General features: G+C 44.7%; 1 protein-coding gene across 24 annotated transcripts in view; it reads right to left on the bottom strand.

The window, feature by feature from the left end:
- PARD3 (par-3 family cell polarity regulator) overlaps window positions 1-15,228 on the bottom strand; it is a 611,947-nt gene that overhangs the window by 328,263 nt on the left and 268,456 nt on the right. For 23 of the 24 annotated variants that reach the window (XM_006158308.2, XM_006158309.2, XM_014591497.1 and 20 more), the window contains 2 exons: window positions 11,665-11,756; window positions 9,399-9,482 (listed from right to left, as the gene is read on the bottom strand). In XM_006158308.2, coding sequence (XP_006158370.1) covers window positions 9,399-9,482; window positions 11,665-11,756 — 176 coding nt within the window. The remainder of the gene's footprint in view (window positions 1-9,398; window positions 9,483-11,664; window positions 11,757-15,228) is intronic. The other variant, XM_014591489.2, reaches the window with a different exon arrangement.

Here is a 15,228-nt window from a genome sequence, read left to right on the forward strand (position 1 = left end):
CCGTGACCATGGCTGGCTGGGAGGGGGTGGATTGTGGTGGGAGGTCTCTGCTGGCACCACTTGCTGCCTTCTTTCTCATAGGGAGAAAAGGAGCTTCAAATGATGATGATGATGATGTGCTTTAGTATGTGGACAAGTCAATCCCTGACACAGAGGCACTCACTTTTCTAACTAGAAATTCTGGAAGGAAAATGAACATTCTGCTTTGGATGTGTGGTAAAGGAAAACGTGATTAAGACAGAGGTTAGATGAGCCAAAGGTTGTAAATAACAATAACTAAGCATGTAAGGCATAGTGGAAAGGAGGGCCAAGCTCAGTTTACTTTGTTTTTAAAATTTCATTGACTATCAAAATCGTACTTATTTGGACTAGCAGTTAAAGGCTATGTTGCTGAACTCCCATATAGTCAACCGCAGTTCGAGTCCTGGACCCGGCAGCTTAAACTCACGTGGGGTATGAGTGCGTGTGTGTGTGCCCAAGATCCCGAGAGAAGAATGGGGGAGAAGGGATTGAGGCGTGGCCATCCCCCCCCCCGGGGGGGGAGGTGTCTCTCTGTCTCTGTCTTTCTGGTGAGCGCATGCGCCCTATAGCAAAAACCTCTCCAAAAATAAAAATGGTATTCATCTGCTGCAGGGTACTTCTCCATACATGAATACAAGGTCTAGTGGTCACACCAGGGCAGAACTCGCTCGTGGATGGTGAGGTCACACCATCCTAAGGTGTTCTCCTACGACTCTTGTAGACCAAGCAGTATATGAGGAGAAAATTACTCATTCAAAATGCAGAAAACCAAACATATTTCCATTTCAGTGATTTTCTGTAATATTTATTTTCTAATTAATCTCTATTAGGATGAAGTGCATATTTGTAGACTACAAATAATACACATAGAATATATATTTTCCACGGAGGCCCCTTTTCATTTCAACTCAAAAAGCTTAACTGTATAGCAATGACACTGTAACTGTGTAACAATATTTCTTTTGTGCTTAGATGGTGAAATCTGTGGGCAATTACCGTGCATGAACAGTAACATGAACAGAAGAAATCTTGACTAAGTAACTGAAGTTTTCCCAAGGGTGTTAACACTTCACCCAATACACTGAAAAATGTCTGAAAAATCAATGAAATTTTAAAAAAAAATCAAAATCGGGACCAGCAGTTAGCGTAATGGCTACGTCGCTGGACTCCCACGTAGTCGACCGGGGTTCGAGTTCTGGACCTGGTGGCTTAAACTCACGAAGGGCGCGTGTGCGTGCGGGCCCAAGATCCCGACAGGAGAATGGAGGAGAAGGGATTGCAGCATGACCATCCCCTCTGGGGGGTGATTTCTTGCTTTCTATCTCTCTATCTCTGTCTGGCGAGTGCATGTACCCTATAGCAAAAACCTCTCCAAAAAAAAAAAAAAAAAAAAGTCAATCAATCAAAATTATTCAGACAAATCAAAGGATGATCTATCTGTGAAAAGCCAGTGAGAAGGAATTAACGATGGGAGCATTTGCCAGTGCAAGGCAGTCAGGGACACTAGAAAGACGCATGGACCCACACAGGTGAGCACGCGGGACCCACGCAGGTGAGCACAGTACCCATGCAGGTGACCACAGGGGACCCACACAGGTGGGCACGCGGGACCCATGCAGGTGAGCACGCGAGACCCACACAGGTGAGCACACGGGACCCACGCAGGTGAGCACGCGGGACCCATGCAGGTGTGCATGCAGACGTACACAGATAAGTGCATGGACCCACATTACTCCCCCTGCCCCCCAGTTTCAGGTGATGTGGGATTTCAGGATTTTCCTCAGGTCTCCTGATGGGAAGAGGGTGTTGTGAGGGAGAGGTCTGTGAGTATGTATATGTTACTCGTTCAAAACTGGAAAATAGGTTTGTTTGTTTTTTTCTATTTCCTTTTTCTTGGGAATCCTTGAGAATCCTGAGTATATTACTGGGAAATGATCTACAATTACAACAAGAAGCTGGAAATTTTAAGAAGTAATATAATGGGGTCCGACAGGGAGTGTGGTGGTAGAGGCACTGGACTCCCACATGGCCAACTGCAGCTCGAGTCCAGACTGGAACTGTGGTGGCTTGCTTTCTCACTTTCTCTCTCTCTCTCTGTGTCTCTCTGGTAAACATGGGTGCCTGGTAACAAATTAAAAATAATAAATAAAATTAAATAATTCTTTAATAAAAAATTAACATAATGGGGGCTAGCAGGTTGTGTGGTGTTGAGACACAGGACTCCCACATGGCCAACCGCAGCCAGAGGCCCAGACCTGGCAGCTCACTTTCTCACTCACTCTCTCTCTGACTGTGGTGAGTGCAGGAGCTCTGTAGCAAACAGAAAATAACAATAATACTGATAAATAAAATTAAATAATTTTTTTCCAAAAAAAAGTAATATAAAACTTTTTAAAAAGTTTTCTTATCAGCCGGAAAGTGAAAGTAAAAAACTTTGCATTTTCTCTCAGGAAATATGAACAGGCAGCAGGGTTAAAGGAGTATGAGCCACACACCGCTGGAGTGCCAACCCCACAGCAGCGGCATTTGGAGACACCGGGGGCTCTCGGGCAGGCTGGCAACTGCGGCCCTCAGGTCACAGGAAAGCCACTTGCTGCAAATGCAGCCGTACTGGACACAGCCAGCCCTGCTTACCTGTTCAGAGACCATGGGTGCTGCAGTCTTGCTCCAACCGCAGAGCTGAGCAGCTGCAACAGAGCTGTGGTGGTTATGGCACTGGACTCTCACATGGCTGACTATGGTTCAAGACACAGACCCAGGGGCTTGAAAATCACACTGGGCATGTGTGCATGCCCACAATCCCAGGAAGAGAAAGGAATCTGCTATCACGATCCTCACAGGGGGTTGATTTCTCACTTTCCCTCTCACAGTCTCTCTGGTGAGCACACATGCCCTATGGCAAAAAAGAAGAAAGGAAAGGAAAGGAAAGGAAAGGAAAGGAAAGGAAAGGAAAGGAAAGGAAAGGAAAGGAAAGGAAAGGAAAGGAAAGGAAAGGAAAAGAAAGAAAATTACCCTGAGCACTTGTGCATACATGCTAAAAAGCTCAAGAGGCAAATGGAGGAAGAGAGATTGTGGTGTGGTCATCCCCCCTGCGGGGACTTCTCATGTCCCCTCTCTGATGTGCATATGCACCCTATATGGCAAAAACCTAGAAAATAAAATACTGCCTTTCTGCCTCTGCTCTGGTCACTGATCTGGGATAGCTCCAGCATCAAAAATGATAGATACCAGATCATTAAGAACTTTGCCTAAAAAATGAACAAACCTAAACTCCAGTTACTATTCATATAAGGAAAAGTAATGCCAAAAAATTCTATGTGCCAAAGACACAGATTTAAGAATAAAGATGAACAGACATAAATGAGACTACCCATTACAGAAAAGATCCAGCCAGGCAGCTATACTTGATTAGGAATATGTTTGGGGACCAGCAGATGGTGTAATGGTTATGTTGCTGGACTCCCACATAGAAGACTGCAGTTTGAGTCCCGGACTCAGAGGCCTAAAACTCACGCTGGGTGCATGTGCATGCATGCCCAAGATCCCATGAGGAGAGTGGAAGAGAAGGGACTACTATGGCATAGCCATCCCCCGGGGGGTGATTTCTCACTTCTGGCAATCTGTGTCTCTTTGGCAAGCGTAAGCGCCCTATTGCAAAAAAATCTCTCTAAAATAGACTATGGGAGCCAACTAAGAGAAACTGCAATGATAAGAAGTTGTGTTTCTTGAAAACCTCCAGCAATTCCCTCTTTACTGCATGAGCCTAGATCCCTTCCCTGGATGCACAAGCCACCCACAGAGGATTTTCAAAACTCTCCAGCACCACCTTTTAACACCATCTGATCCAAATAATTCATACATCGGCTCCCACCGCATTATGGACCTGTGTCTGCAGCATCGCGTCTTACATTCTCTTTCTGGAATGACAGTCTTCTCAGAAAAGACCACTAGGGTGGGTCCATACTACCTTCACAAACAAGTTGAGTCTACTGGCTTCCCTGAGTCTGCTCAGCACTCAGGGTCTGGTGGTGCTGCCCCTCCAGATGCCCTGGGATGGGTATCCAGCCTCTTAGATGCTTGTTTCTCAATTAGACTTTACGCTTAAGACCAAATACAGCATCTTGCCATTTCAAAGGTCCACCCCTAATTGATTATACAATTTTATATCTTGCTTTATATATATCACTCTAAGTCACAATCACGTCTATGTCATCACAAAGTCTCAGGAAAGCTCATGACCTCTGTGGAAGCCACCTTTTTATTTATTTATTCTAGATTTTTCCATAAGACATGCGTGCTCACCAGAGGCAGAGAGAAGGGGAGTGAAAAATCCCCACAATACCCCGCCCACCACAATTCTTTCTCTTCCATTCTTCTCTTGGGATTCTGGGCGTTCATGCACACAAGCTGGCGTGATTTTCATGCCACCAGAGCCAGGATTTAAACCACACAGGGCCCTATGGGATCCAGCACCCTAACCTCCATATCACCTGCTGGCCCCCCTGCTTTGTTTCTGATGCAGTAATGCCAGAGGAAATGCTGGTAGTCCCAGGCTGATTTACCCTCTGCTGGGAAGACACTGAGCAAAGCCATTGGCCCATGGGCCACCACCTAGGGCAAGGACTCAGAGCCGTAAAACCGTGTAAGATGCAGCATGGTTCTTCTGGCAAAGGAAATCGCAATTACATGGCATAACCTTCCTGAAGATAGTAGCATTCGTGACTTAAATGAGAAAATTATATTCTCATGTCCTTTTCCTTTCTTTTAGAGAGAGATTTTGTGTAAGGGTGCATGTGCTCGCCAGAGAGACAGAGACAGAAAGTGAGAAATCACCCCTGGGAGGGGGTGGCCATGCCACATTCCTTTCTCCTCCATCCTCCTTCCGAGATTTTGGGCAGGTGCACACATGCGCTTGGTGTATGTTTCAAGCTGTCAGGTCCAGGTCTCGAACCATGGTCAGCCATGTGGGAGTTCAGTGACATAACCATTATGCCATCAATGGGTGCTAAGAAAGTTCTGTCTTTAAAACTTTTCTTTCTCAACTAGTAAGTGAACATGAAAAATGTAAGCCAAGATTTCAAGGTAAAGAATCTGAAGAGTGCGGAGGGGCATCAGTTAATTCAGTGCTTGCGAATACACGAGGCAACAACGGAAGGCAACAGCACCAAGAAGACAAGAGTGTCTCGTCCCTGCTTCCTCTGTCTCTGCATCGCTGCGGCTCTGTTCCTAGGTGTAGGAGCTGTCTTCCCAGACGGAGTGGGAGATGAGCTCATGGCCATTAATGCCCCAAGCAAGCAAAAGCACACAACCTACTACCAAAAGCAGCCTCTGCAAAGTAAGCCCAGGGTGGCGTGGATTTAGGAAAATGCCCGTCACCAGGCCACAGTAATGCCTAAGTGGCTGCAGACATTCCCCAAGGCTGACTTCTCAAGTTGGGGTTCGCACAGCCTACATTGTATTTGATACAGGAGGGAGCCTGGGCTGCGTCCCTTCTCTATGTAATATATAATCCCTGTTTTGCACTTTCCTTGCGTTATCTGCCTTTGAAAACCTAAATGAGAAAGACACACTGACGCCTATTTGTCTCTTATAAAAATAAGTGTTCAGTAAGTTCGACTCACTCAGTTATATCTTGTAGAAGGCCCAAGTCGGATCGGAATTTTGCATAAGGGAAGTTATTCTTGGAAATTGCAACTTCCATGCCATGAATATGTATTCCTGTATTCCCACTAGATACCTAAGCAATTTCTTCATGAGTCCCACTTAATTTCCTCTTCTCTGTGATACCGCACGGCTTAATTTGCCCTCACGGCCACAGTGGAGCTGGCGCAGCCCCTTCCTGAGCTGTCACCACATTTAGAACCATCTTCGGCACGGGAGGGGGGAGGCAGCTTCAGTAACTGAATTCAGACGCTCCCTGTATCAGCTCAGAGAACCTCCTATAGAGCTATATGGGCATTTATCACATTGTTATGAGGGTGCGATATCTCAGCCAGCACCCCTTCGAGAGTGCAGGTCCCTGGGGAAGGACCAGGCCCAGTCAGGTGTTCTAGCACCTATGGCAGGAACTGGCACACAGCTCACGCTTGGCCAGTCTATTGCAGAGTGAGAGCAGCCCACACCTTGGCATTTCTGAGAACAGGGAGCCAGGGGTCTCTGGGCTCCTGAAGGTCAGGGTCTAGGAGCCCAGGGGCACGGATGCTTTCTCCCTCCCATGGTTCCTATGACTCTGAAGAACCAGGATAGTTGAGTCCAGAAAGGAGATTCAAGAGACCTCCCAGGTAAAAACACAATGTTTTGAGGGTCAACAGGCAGCCTGGTGGTTAGGGTTCTAGATACCCACATGGCCAACCACGGTCTGAGTTCCAGACCTGGTGGCTTGCTTTTCTCCTTTCCTCTCTCTCTGGTGGGTGCATGTGCCCCATAGCAAATTTTAAAATAACAAATAACTAAATAAATAAATCTTTTTTTTTTAAAAGTTTCTGCTCTTTTCCCACATAAAAAATGGGTGCTGCCAGAAAAGAGTTTCTTAAACCTCTTCATTCCATATATAAGCACAAGACTTTCCTCATCATGTAACAAATTAACAGGGATAAAAAAGACTCAGCTATAGAGTACCCGCGAGTTCTGGCAAGAGACATTGATTCTCTCAAGTGTCAGGCATGCTAAACTCATGGCGACCAGCAGTGGCGCTGGGGAGAAGCACTCTCTGAATTAACCTAGCTAGTGGGTTAGCGCTCTGTCTCACTCTCCTTTTGTTTTAGGCTTCTCGTCTCTTTGCTTGTCCCACTCCCCATTCACACTGAGGTAGGAAACCCAGAGCAAATGTCAGAAAGTCCCGTTGGTAATTGAAACACTGGTACATGCACAGATACATGCACAGTTAAATCTCATGTGTGATGAGTTTGCTTCGTAGGCTACTGATGCCCATTAAAACTGGCACTGCCCATTAAAAGTGGCCAGCAGGTGGCATAGTGGCTAAGGTGCTGGACTCTCACACGGCTGACAGCATTTTGAGTTCCAGATCCGGTGGCTTGAAACTCACACTGGGTGCCCTGTTCATGCATGCCAAAAATTCCAAAAGGAGAGTGGAGGCAAGTGTGGCCACCCCCTCCGGGGTTGACTTCTCACTATCTCACTATATCTCTCTGTCTTTCTAGCAAGCAGATGCACCTTGTAGCAACAATCTCTGAAAAAACAAATCGGGCAGCCATAATCTATGCATTTTACTTCATCTTCTTTTCCTATTCCTAAAAACAATGAAAAATTAACTTCTTAATTTTTAAAAAGAATTTATTATACTTAACGTTTAAATTATTTAATTAATTAATTTTAATTTGACTAGAGAAGGACAGAAAGAGAGAGAGCATGTGCAAGCAAGCCGCCAGGTCCAGCACTCGAACCATGGTCGCCCATGTGGGAACCCAGAGACCTTAACCACCATGCCATCTGCCAGCTCAAAATTAATTTTGACATAATTTTAAATGACACGTTTTAAAGGAAATAACTGGTCACTTGAAAACAACTAGGATCTTCTAACAAAGTTCTTTGAAGACATTTTAATGAAACTGAAAGAAAAAACAAGTGAAAGCAGCCACAGCTGTGTAAATAAAATAGCACCCTGAGCTTGGAGGTGATGTCGCCCTGTGACACAGCGTTGACATTCATGCCTCACAATCCAGTGGAGCTCTAAGTACATGGAGGTGTTGGTTCAGAACATTCCAGAAACTGCGTGCTTCACTCCACAGATGAAATCCGGGCCCTCCCCACTCCTGTCTTGTAAAAGGGAGGCAGCACGCCGCTCAATAGCGTTTAAAGAAGGACCACGCACACGTGCATCGGGCACTTGTGACTCACCTTTGTCTTTTGCATCACACTAGATGTGTGAGTCCCTGACAACACCTTATGTCTAAGTCCTCAGTCACGTTCTAAGCCTACTTCCCAGCTGCTCCCATCCTTCTCCCCAAGTAAAGAAGACTGAAAGCAAAAACTAAGGTGATAAGAGTGAAAGAAGTAGAAAGTTCAGGATTAGGTGGTGCTGCAATGGTAAGGCTACTGGACCTGCTGGGCCCACATGGGAAAGGTCCTAAACTCCTGTCCTAGGAGCGCCATAAACATGCCTGTGACCCAGGGCTGCTGAGGCTGGAAGGGGGTGTGAAGACCCTGTGGGAGTTGCTACCACCCCCTCTAATGGAAGACGTCAATAACCTTTTTTTTAAAAGATCAAAATTAAGAACCCATACAGTTCATAAATAATTTTACCAGAGTAGTTATCAGATGGCTCCTGTTCCCGGGGGGAGGACACGGTGCACCTGGCATGCCAGGGACGGAGGCTTCTGAGCACTGGCTGCGAGATTAGGGCAGTCCATTTAAATATATTCAAACCAGGGAACCAGCAGTTAGCGTAATGGCTATGTCGCTGGACTCCCGCGTAGTTGACCGCGGTTTGCGTCCCAGACCCGGTGGCTTAGAACTCACACTGGGCGTGTGTGCGTGCGTGCCCAAGATCCCGAGAGGAGAATGGAGGAGAAGGGATTGCGGCATGGCCATCCTCCCTGGGGGGTGATTTCTCGCTTTCTGTCTCTGTCTCTCTTTCTCTGTCTATCTGGCGAGCTCACACACCCTATAGCAAAAACCTCTCCCCCCCCCAAAAAAAAAAATATATATATATATTCAAACCAAAAATACAATGACAGTTTTTTCCAACCCAAAAAAAAAAAAAAAATGGGGCAGAATCAAGAAAACTCGTGACATCTGCTTTTTGAAGGACTGTATATACTGTAAAGTAAGAAGCCAGGATTCACAAACAGCATAAAACCGTGACATTCTGAATATTCGGACATTAAAGGAAAGATCTACAAGCCACGGGCAGTGGTTAATCTACAGGTTGCCTCCATTTCTAAACTCTGGAAATTCAAAGTTTTTCAAAATATCACAAAAGTCTTATACAATTAAAAAACTAAACAAAATAAACACAAATTTAAAGTGCCTCATTGCCTAACTGATCTAGATCCTTTTTGGTAAATAAATGTGTCCAGGAAAGTGGGTTAAGCTCTTTTTAAATTCATAAATGCAGCTGGCATTCTGACATTCAAGTCTACCATTAATTTAGGGCAAAGTACAATGTCTGCTCGGATGTGGCGAACAACGGACGTATTCGGTACTGTCAGTGCTCGGTGACCATGTTTCTGCACCCGTCTCCACCAGGCGGAGTGCTTCTGTGGTCACGACACGTTCATAGGAAGGATGCACAGCTGCCCCTGATGAAAACACTCCCTATTAAGCATATGCTAAGTCAACAGCTCTCTAGGCTGAGCATAAATGAAGACAGAACACTCCCCATTAGGATTCAATTAAAAACCTCCAGGATACGTTACCTGCCGCCTCGCGCACTGAAAGGCACTACATGGATTCCCAGAGGCCCTCCATCGTTGGGGACTTGTACGAGCTTTACCATATCACTGTGAGACAATGATGAATGAGGGAGCATGAACATGGACTGTAAACAACCCGAACCGACACAGAACAACACTCTGCCACACAGACGACAAAGTCGCACCACGCACGCACGACACGTTCTGGGTCTAATATGGCGATGAAGGCAACATTAGACACTACATACCTGAACACTAGTCTGATGGCATGAGGGGGGAGCAATCAGCAGAGATAATGACATTAAAATGACACAGAACCATTTCTCGGGGACGGTCTTCTGCATAATAGAAGTTTCTGTTTCCCAAATCTTTATCTCGAGACTGCCACTAACAACTTTCCCACCCGTACCTAGCTCGAGGACTCTGGAGGTAAACTGAGGAAAGGGCTGGCCGCTGCCTAGGGCTTTATCATTGACAAAGTGCTCTCACGCAGGTCACGTCATCGATTCAGCAATCTGATGAGGCCGAAGCCTTCGCTCTTGTGGGTGACGGTCCCACAGCTCAGTCACCCTTTCCTAAATGGTTATAAAAACACTGCAAGCACAAGTTTCCACACTCCTTCCTCAAAGCCATTGGAATCCAATAAAAATCAAATAATTTCCTTCAGTGTTTCAAATTGATCTTGAACGTGGTGAAGGTGTTTACATTGCATGAAGGCACGTGACAGTCCTTCTACTACACAACTAGGTGCTCTGTGGAAAAGAACACAACAGTCGGTATACTTGGCAAGTCCTTCAAGAGTCTTTACTATTAACATAAGTCTCAGTTGAAGGATAATCAGTCGAATTTGAAGAATGTAAATTTTTTCACGTTTAAATGAGATTTTGCTATCATTGCTGATTTTTCCATGTATACATATTATATCAGAGATCTCAGCAATATTTATCTAGCAATCAATGATTGGAAACAGTACTATAATTAAATATCTGGTTTACGTAACCTGGAAAATCACAAATGGTTACCAATGGACGTGACCAAGAGCACATGATAGTTTTTGTATGACTGGGAAAATGCCAATTTCTAAACTGCACTTTCAGTATGAAAACCTGAGGTTACCCGGTGTTCTGTGAATGCCCTGCTTATGTAATACAAGAAGGAAATATAATTAATGATAGAGCTGGCATAGAAATCTAACATTGAGAATGTTCACATAGTTTTAACTATGTATGTTAATTAGGCCAAAATAAACACTTTACCATAATGTCCCAATGTTTACTACCGTAACACTTCTTAGATGGATTTTTAAAAATGTCGTTCATAGAATTTTACAAAATCCTATTTTAGATGTTGTTAATGCCATTTAATCATTTGTCTGACAACTACGAATGGGATAATTTCAATACATTTATTTTATCCCACATTCTTTCTAAAAAGAACTATGGCAACACGTATTTCTTCGATCCAAATACTCAGTGTGTCAGCGTCTATGGCTCCAAATAGAATCTGGTTGAATCTCACTGGCAAAGTCCTAAGAGTCCTCCCGTGGAAGACCAAGAGCAGACAGGGTAGGTACATTAATGCTAACGTCTCTACCCTCAGCCTTTACCCAGGTCGAAGAAAAAAATCCAGAATGACTGTTCTCTCCACTCCAAGCTATCAGGAGAACGAATCCTATGAATTGCCTTTCACTTAAAAAAACAACAATATTTAAGGTGACTGGAAAGCTGTAATGATACAGGAGATTATTCCTGTGTCCGTCAGTACTAAAATGATGTTCTCGTGCCGTAGCTACGCCCTTCACTTTTCATCAATAGTTGAAGGGCTTCTATTTCATACACTTACACACACACATATGGTGACTAAAGCTTACATGCTTCAGCTACTTTTTCAAGTAAAGTGCATCCGTATATTTTCTTAATTTAGCAAAGTTGAAGAACAAACGAATGGCCAAATTACAGACATACAAAGCGATCTGAAAACACAATGCATTAAACATGACACATGTTCAATCAAATACTATTTGACAGTATGATTTAATAGTATTTGCCACGGCCTGAAGCTCAGGACCCGTACATGGGAACTCACAGGCTCTACTGGCCACATGACACAATTCATTCAGGAGATGGAAGTTGCTCTTGGACGCAAAGCAATGCATGGCTTGCTCTCACTAGGCACCAACATTCCACATGCCGTGTGCTTCCAGAATACCCGCTGCAACTACAACGCCCCATGAATATTACAAATGTAGTGTAACCCATCAGGAACTTACTCTAGAGAGAAGTTGGGTGTATTCTCCAAACCAGTGTCAGCATGCCCCACAGGTTCCACACGGCTGTTGTCTTCCTCTGCCCCATCCTCATCCTAGAGGCAGCGGGACACAAAGAGAGGCACACTCTGTGTTAGGTCGGCTCTTAGTGGGAAGCGAAACTGGGGAGCACAGAGTTAACAGGCATTGAGAGGGCTAGGTCTGCCTCCAGGAGGGCTGACCTCTGTAAGAAGGGGAGATGTGTGTGCAAAAAGCTGCACTTTAAAGCACTAGTCTCCTGGTCAGCCTATCTCAGGACGGGATCAAGACACTACTGGAGGGGTCAGTAGGTGGCGTGGTGGTGGAGACACGGGACTCCCACATGACTGACAATGGTTCCAGACCCGGACCTGGCAGCTTGCTTTCTCACTTATTCTTTGTCTCTCTCTGGTGAGCCCATGTGCCCTGTAGCAAATTTTAAAAATAATAATAAATAAAATTAAATCATTCTTTGGAGGGGAAAAAAAGACACTACTAAGATAAAAAAACATAGAACTTTCCTTAATGCCAATTTTCATATCTCATTTTTTTTTTCTTTTTTTGGAGAGGGTTTTGCTATACGGCGCGTGCGCTCGCAAGACAGACAGAGAGAAACAGAAAGAAAGAAATTGAGAAATCACTCCCCAGGGGGGATGGCCATGCCGTAATCCCTTCTCCTCCATTCTCCTTCTGGGATCTTGGGCACACACAAACGCACACGTGCCCGACGTGAGTTTAAGCCACCAGGTCTGGGACTCGAACCGCAGTCAACTACGTGGGAGTCCAGCGACATAGCCATTACGCTAACTGCTGGTCCGCGTATCTCATTTTATTCCATTTCTCTTGATGTATGCACAGGAAGTAATTATATATTACTACTATGTCATGATATGTTAATAATCAAATGCATGTGACAACTGGGCGTATGTGTTTAAATTTTTTACTGTTCAAAGTAGTTAGAGGTCTTATAAACTGTCATAGCTATTAAAACCTTCAAAGTCACATCTGTAGTTTCTACTAACATGGCTCGTTAAAGGGAACATGCAGTGGAGACAACCCAGATTTGAAGTTTCCCACTCCGTGAAGTTTCACATGAAGTTACCCTAAAGCAACGGGCTGACTGCTTAGCGGTAACCTGAGGCCATGGAGAACCTGTTCATGCCTGCGTAGACAGGACAAGCAAAGGAAAAGCACCGACAGACAAGCAATCAAGCCCCACGCTGTACTCGTCCTGGGACAAAGGCAGCATTTGGTAAAAACAATGTTCCAATGTGTTGCGGAACTTGGGTTAAAAATGCTAGTCCTCTAAAATGCACGTGTAAGAAATGTGGTGGTGCATGAAAATAGGAGAAATATCCCCAAGGACAATACATAGTCTTGGCCACTGTCTTTCACTGCAGGTCACTAAGAGTTACTTTGGATTTTTGGAATCATTTGAATGCTGATGAACATGCCTGACTGATAGGAATGGCCTTACTAGGTTAGAATATTTACCAAAGATTCAGATTCTCCGAACACGATGGCAAAGAGGTCCCTGTGGAGTTTACTTTGAATCCAGCGTCTGACAGCTAGTAGGTATTCTGTAAATATTTTCCTAATTAAAGCAAAATCATCCCTAGGAATCTCTGGTATAATAAATTTCTAAATGCAATTCAGAAAAAGTTATTTTATCTGTTTCTTGGAAGTTTATGTGTATAATTTACAGACATAATTTGTTAGGTCTAACTTTTCTACTATATAAATTGGACAGTAGTGATTTTATTCTGAAGTTATTAAACCACCCACAGAGAGTCTACCATTTGAGAAAAATGTCATCTTTATACTCATGTATTTGAGAGATTCATAGAAATTTATATGCCATCAACAGGAATATCAACGAACAAAATGATAAACAAGAGTCGCAGGTCCAAGACATAATGTCAAACAGTGTACGAAGGGAAGCCGGAGCGGCTGACAACGTCCAACTGACATTTCCTCTGAGACTTTCGGAAAATAAGAAGCTGAATGCACGGGGCTTTCCAGGACCGAGCCATGCTCTGTGTGGTGTCCTGCCTGGCGGGGCACTGCGTGAAGTCAGCTGCTTGAAGACTGATGAGCCTGTGTTTGGAGAGCTTCTGACAGGTACTTCTTCATCTATCTCTTTGAAGCACCAGCACACAATGCATTTCAAAGGTTAACCAGCAACTTGAACCCTGAGAACTACACTTCGAACGTGAACACGAACTCTCACACACAATGATGCTTTTCCACTGCGAGTCGGGGCAGGGAGGAGAGCAAACAAGATTGTTTACAAACCAGACCTAAGACTTAAAAATCATCTTGCAAGGGACCAGCAGTTAGCGTCATGGCTGTCGCTGGACTCCCATGTAGTCGACCACGGTTCAAGTTCCAGACCTGGTAACTTAAACTCATGCCAGGCGCGTGTGCGTGCGTCCCCAAGATCGTGAGAGGAGGATGGAGAAGGGATTGTGACGTGGTCATCTCGCCTAAGGGGTGATTTCTTGCTTTCTGTCTCTCCGTCTTTCTCTGTCTTTCTGGCGAGCACAGGTGCCCTATAGCAAAAACCCCTCCAAAAAAAGAAAAAAAAATCATCTTGCAAGTTGAAGACCTTTTGTTCCAAGATTCATGGATGATTTAAGCACTGGTGAATTGCCAGCAAGATGTGTCACAGGCTGAAATAGCTGGGCTGTGGACTATGGAAGGTCCACGTGTACAGAATGCCCCAGCCCACAGTGGCCAAGCAGCAAATGACAATTTGCACACACACTGTTCCCACGGTGGCCACCGTCAGGCCCCAGGAGTGTGCAGGAGTGACTCTGTGTCACTGCACATGGCGCTCGGTTTGGATTGCAACACCCACTGCCCTGAGGCTGAGCTGCAGGTGCTGCGGGAACCAGGATTTAGAATTCCCAACTGCTCGATGTGCGGATATCAGCACCGATGTGACTTAATTCTGTTGTCTGGTTCCTCTAAAGCTGCGACTGAACATGGCTATTTTTAACAAGAGTTATACCCTGAATTCCATTATAACCATAGGAAATGAAGCTCAGTTAGTATATATGTCCAATCAATATTTAGGGGTGACAATATTAACTTATATTAGACCATGTTAAGGAATTTCAAGATGAGTGATTCTACTTTGTCATTTCCATCTCTCTACTACATATCCAGAGTTAAACACATATACCCCTTCCATGCTTCTATCCCTTCTGTAAAATGAGGGCAATAAAAATATATTCCTCTGGGGGACCAGCAGGTGGCAGAGTGGTTAAGGTGCAGGACTCCCACTGGGCAAACGGTGGTTCCAGTCCCAGGTGTGGGTGCTTGAAAATCATGCTACTTGTACATACATGCCCAAAATCAAGATTGTGGTGTGGTCAGGCCCCTGGGGAGTGATTTCTCACTCTCTCTCTCTGCCTCTCTCTGGTGAGCACACATGCTTTGTAGCAAAACAAACAAACAAAAAATCCTCTTAACGGACTGAGAGGAAGGAGATATGGTGCCTGACACATTTTAATTGACATCAAAATGGCAATTTATAAATGTTAT

The sequence above is a fragment of the Tupaia chinensis genome, unplaced genomic scaffold (genome assembly GCF_000334495.1).
Source record: "Tupaia chinensis unplaced genomic scaffold, TupChi_1.0 Scaffold000578_2, whole genome shotgun sequence".
Lineage (NCBI taxonomy): Eukaryota > Metazoa > Chordata > Mammalia > Scandentia > Tupaiidae > Tupaia > Tupaia belangeri.